Source organism: Montipora foliosa, chromosome 1 (genome assembly GCF_036669935.1).
Source record: "Montipora foliosa isolate CH-2021 chromosome 1, ASM3666993v2, whole genome shotgun sequence".
Classification (NCBI taxonomy): Eukaryota; Metazoa; Cnidaria; class Anthozoa; order Scleractinia; family Acroporidae; genus Montipora; species Montipora foliosa.
In genome coordinates, this window is record NC_090869.1 from 71,962,673 (window position 1) to 71,967,672 (window position 5,000).

Genomic DNA, 5,000 nt, shown 5'->3' on the forward strand with positions numbered 1-5,000 from the left:
CAGCCATTCATAGGCTAGGTCGCAGAGCAAACAAGTAGTTGTTTGTGAATATCACATTTTTATTCACCGGGAGGCACACACACAAGCTTTATGCAAAGTAGTCCATTTTCTTTACGTCATGTACGAATTGATTACAATTTTCAGATACGCCCGTGAGCTTTTTGTGCGAATGCTGAATACTTAAAACGCCTGAGCGGCATCGATAAAGGAAAAAGCGAATAAACAACTTGCAAATTTGCGGCATTTTTAGAATCACGCTCCTAAAGGTCAAAACGCCTTTAAGTGAGCACTTTGGATTGTTTACGATGAAAATGCCATAAGTAAACCAAAATGAATCGTTGTTTACGATCGGAATAATTTGAGGTTTTCTATGGTTCGCAATCACTGGCCAGTTCTGAAGAGTATTAGGAATCATGGTGTGATTCTCATCAGGTTTAGCAGATTTATGACTCAGCAAAAACGTACACCACCCCTTTCACGTGACAAGTTCGTGACACGCGGATCAAACATGCAGGAATTAACCTAATGGTAACAACGAGCACTTAGCAAATCAAGTTTATCCGATTTATGCTACAAACTACATTCGAAACTAAAGGGTCTTGAAGCAAAAATTATCATTTGTTTCAGTTACAAAAAGGCGCGGATGATGAAAACGATGAGAAGTGCAAATAGTAGCATTTAAACAGTAGACGGGAAAGTAGACATTAAACATTAAACAATTCACACCTTCAAATTTTCCGTACAAGAGAATCAACAGGATCGTCAGCCTTGTGCGTCAGAATTCCTTTTAAAACCGAAGATATTTTATGCCCCTTTTTACAAACAATTTCATGACACAAATGGCACAAATGATCCGCTGCTAACAATTCCGAGTAACTGAGAAAATCAAGGGGAGACACAGGGTCAAAATCCTCGTTAAAATTAAAAATTAAAAGCTTTTCATTTCGCAAAGACATTCGTGGCGGTGTACTCAACACTTGGAGGGACACTGTAGAGAACCGTCGGGATAGGCAACGATAGAAACAACAGGAACATGGAGAAAAGAGCAAAACGCCATGGGAAGAGAGGGAGGAGGGAATGAATTGTTCCTAAACATTCATCACATTTTTGTTTAATACCCGTGTTGTTTTCTTGCTAGGCTTAAAAATCCAGACATGGTTTCTTTATGTCGTGTTCACGCTTTCTATGGTTTTGAGGCCCGAAACAAAAATATTTACCCCTGACAAAATGCAACCAAAAGGCGAAATTAATAACAAACGTGACAATTTTATGATGTCACGGTGACTTTTCTAAGAAATCCAGGATATTTGAACACTTGACTTAGGCATTTTTATTGGTTAAACTCATGAAACCAGACAACAGTGAACCAAGGTCACACAATGTTCAACACGGAAATCCGTGTTACTCTCTTCGTTTATCATGGATATCAAAACCTTTCTAGACAATATTCATGAACACGCTTGTTGTCCTGTATGTATGACCAGGTTCACTAATCCAAAGCAGCTTCCATGCTTACACAGTTTTTGCCTTCATTGCCTGCAAAGGATTCAACAAACGAGCGGAATTCGAGACACTATTTCATGCCCCGAGTGTAGGCAGAATTTCAGGATCCCTGGAAACGGTGATCTTAACGCTTTTCCAACAAACTTTCGTATTAACAGTTTGTTGGATGCTTTGCCTGTCACAGAGTGCAATACGAGGCGCATCAAGTGTGGAAGTTGCGAGAAAACAAGCGCAGAATCTACGTACTGCTTCACTTGTTGTTCCTTCTGGTGTGATGAGTGCCTCCCTCTGCATAATCGGATAAAAATCTTTAAAGAACATCACGTACTGGCTTTGAAAGACTTTCGAGACGAAGACTTTGAGAACATTTTAAAGCAGCCAGCATTTTGTGGGAAACACGAGAAGAAAGAATTGGAGTTGTTATGTCAGGTATGCAAAGTAAGCATTTGCAACGTTTGTGCTCTAACAGATCACGAAGGTCACACTAAGATTGCTATGGAAGATGCCGCAAAGAAACGCAAATCGAGAGTCAATGCAGCAATTGAATCAAAGAAACGAAGAGCGCTGGAGAAGATGACAAGAATCGCGAAAATTGATGAAAACTGCATTTCAATTCAAGAACAAGCCGCAGGAGTGAAAAGGGATGTGCAGCAGTTTGCCGACACTTTCATTGCCGCCATTGAAGCGCAAAAGAATCACATCTTTGATGAGGTGGAAAACGATGCGCGAGAAGCGTTGCAGCTTCTAGGAGAGCAAAGGCTCGAGATTGAAGAAGAAGTAAAAAAGCAAGAAGCAGATATCGAAAAAACCCAAATGATTTTAAAGCGAAGCACAAACTCTCAAATTATGCAGCCCCATGAATTTTTGGACAAAATAGTGCAGGAAAAAGTTGAAGAAGTAGATTCAGCGGACTGTGACATCGGACATGTCTTCCCTTTTGTGTTTAAAAGGAACGAAAAGTTGTTTGATGATCTAAAAGCCCAACAAATAGGTTTTATCAGCAAAACGAGCTCGAAAACCTCGACTGCTGAGGGAAAAGGGATCACTGAAGGAACTGTTGGACTTGAAGGTGAGATTGTTGTAACAACAAGGAACGCACGAAAAGAACAATGTTACCAAGAACTCGACCGCGTGACATTGGAAATCAGAAATCGTGAAGGCCGTGACAGTGCGATCAAGTCTCAAATCCAAGACAACAAAGATGGCACTTACAAGCTCCGCTATTTTGCCAAAGAAACCGGTACATGTCAGGCATCCGTGAAAGTCAATGGAAAACATGTTCGTGACAGTCCTTTTGAGGTTCAAGTCAAACGCAGACAGTTCAGACCAGTGTTATCCTTTGGAGAACAGGGTTCGGATGCTGGAATGCTTTCCAAACCTTGGGGGGTAGCAGTGAATGACAAAGATGAGATTGCTGTGAGTGAGGTTGGTGGTAACCACAGAGTACAGATATTTGCCAGTAATGGAACTCACTTAAGATCGTTTGGTAAAAAGGGTAATCTGCAGGGAGACTTTCACTTTCCTCATGGGATAGCTTTTCATAATGATAAGATTATAGTGGCAGACGGTAACAACCACCGAGTTCAACTGTTTAGTGATGAAGGTCATTATCTTAATCAGTTTGGAGGAAAAGGAAGCCGGGATCACCAGCTTCAGTTTCCTCGTGGCCTGTCGATTGACAGCGATGGCAACATTATGGTTGCTGATAAAGGTAACAAATTAATCAAGATCTTTTCACTTGATGGTCGGTTTCTGCGCAGTGTCGGTACTGAAGGTTCTTTCAGCTTACCCTTTCATTGTATCCAACACGACAACTATCTTATTGTGTCAGACTACGATGATCACTGTATAAAAGTTTTTAATAGGGAGGGAGAGTTTCTTTATAAATTTGGAAATAAGGGGAAGGGGGACGGGCAGTTCGATCGACCTAGCTGCCTGTCAGTGGATAGAACGGGACATTTGCTGGTTTGTGATCAATTGAATCACCGAGTGCAGGTGCTTAAACTCAGCGGAGAGTTTGTAACTAAGTTTGGAGCAAGTGGTACGGGGGCAGGAGAGTTCAAAGTCCCAGTTTCTACAGCAGTCCTTTGCAATGGTAAAATAATTGTCACCGAATTTAATAACCATCGTGTTCAGATTTTTGAATAAATGTATAACTTTTCCTTAGTGATTCTTGTCATTTAGCGCCGGCGACTTTAAAATTCCTTTGTTGGTAAAAAGGTTCCCAATTACAATGAGAATTTCTTCATTTGAATCGTTTATAAAAGTAGTATTGTAGTGTAGTTTACGCAATTTAAAGCGCATAGAGTTTCAATTTTAGATATTTCAGGGTTAAAACAATGTATTATAGAGGTTTTGAATTTACGCGTGGTTGTCTAAGATCTCTTAATTATAAAATTTGTCAAAATTTGTTCCTGTATGTTTGCGACTTGCCTTACCCACAATCAAAGACAGGCCAGTTTAAAGAATTTTGGCTGAAAATTGTTCCCATTAACAAAAAACAACAAAATTCTTTTATTTGAACCAACGGAGAGGAGATGGCTTTTATACTGATTTATCAATGTTAGGTGTTTTAAAAAAGGCGTGTTTCTCAAATTTAACACCGCGTACTGAGTTCTTAACCGCTGTAAGATTTTATTCGCATATATTACACTTGTTTGAGGAAGAGATTATAAAGCCAAGAGAAAATTCGATATCTGCTTCTTATATCCACCGCTTTTTAGATCGAGCTTGATAATTCATCCAAATCATCCGTTTCAAATCAGCTTCACATAATACCCGCTTTGAAAGAGGGGACGCATTGCATCACAAGTGCCCGGTGCACTGAACGAGACTTTTGGAAAATGGTGGAATTTGTTACATTAGTTTATACTGGTTGATTATTTAAACCAAGGGTTTAATATGATTCGAATTTTCAGTACAAATGAGTAAATTTTTGAAAGTCATAGTTGTGAAAAAATGCTAAAATGCTGATGCGAAAACGGCACAGGAAGACCATATATTTCCTCTCTTAGCATGATAATACCTTGGGAAGAGTAATTTAATTTCTTCAAGGCGATGTGTGTTTTGTAGCAATATTTTTTAAGTCTAGAAATATATGTACACTGTAGAGCAATTACGATAGCTGGTTTTGACATTGACGTAGGTATTGCTTAATACTTGGTGTAACCTTGCTTAATCACAATAAAACTTTAAAGGCAAATCTGTTGTGATTTTTCTACCCTCTGTCGAGTATCCCTCAATTGCTTCCATGTCTTTCATGGCTGCATAAAAATGATTAATAATTCATGAGCAAAACAGCCTATCAGCTCACCGATAAAACTTCACGTGCACGAGCTTTAAAAAGCAACAGAACATTCTCCATTATTATTCTTTATATAACGATAAGACAGCTTGATTTTTTTGTATGCTAATTTTCTTCTCTCACATTTTGCACCAATGTCTGGATTCCAAAGTTACACGCTTCTTGAAGCCGTTCAAAAAGTTTATCTGGTCTA

General features: G+C 39.2%; 1 protein-coding gene across 1 annotated transcript; it reads left to right on the forward strand.

Annotated features, from left to right (window-relative positions):
- Nucleotides 1-1,383: 1,383 nt before the first annotated feature.
- LOC138007698 (E3 ubiquitin-protein ligase TRIM71-like) lies at nucleotides 1,384-4,699 on the forward strand. Its single transcript, XM_068854754.1, has one exon. It carries the CDS (start codon nucleotides 1,420-1,422, stop codon nucleotides 3,649-3,651), a length of 2,232 nt encoding a protein of 743 aa, XP_068710855.1. The 5' UTR covers nucleotides 1,384-1,419; the 3' UTR covers nucleotides 3,652-4,699.
- Nucleotides 4,700-5,000: the final 301 nt, after the last annotated feature.

Bases quoted from the DNA above. Each gene is read 5' to 3' on its own strand.
- LOC138007698 (XM_068854754.1), top strand. From the start codon at position 1,420: ATGGATATCAAAACCTTTCTAGACAATATTCATGAACACGCTTGTTGT.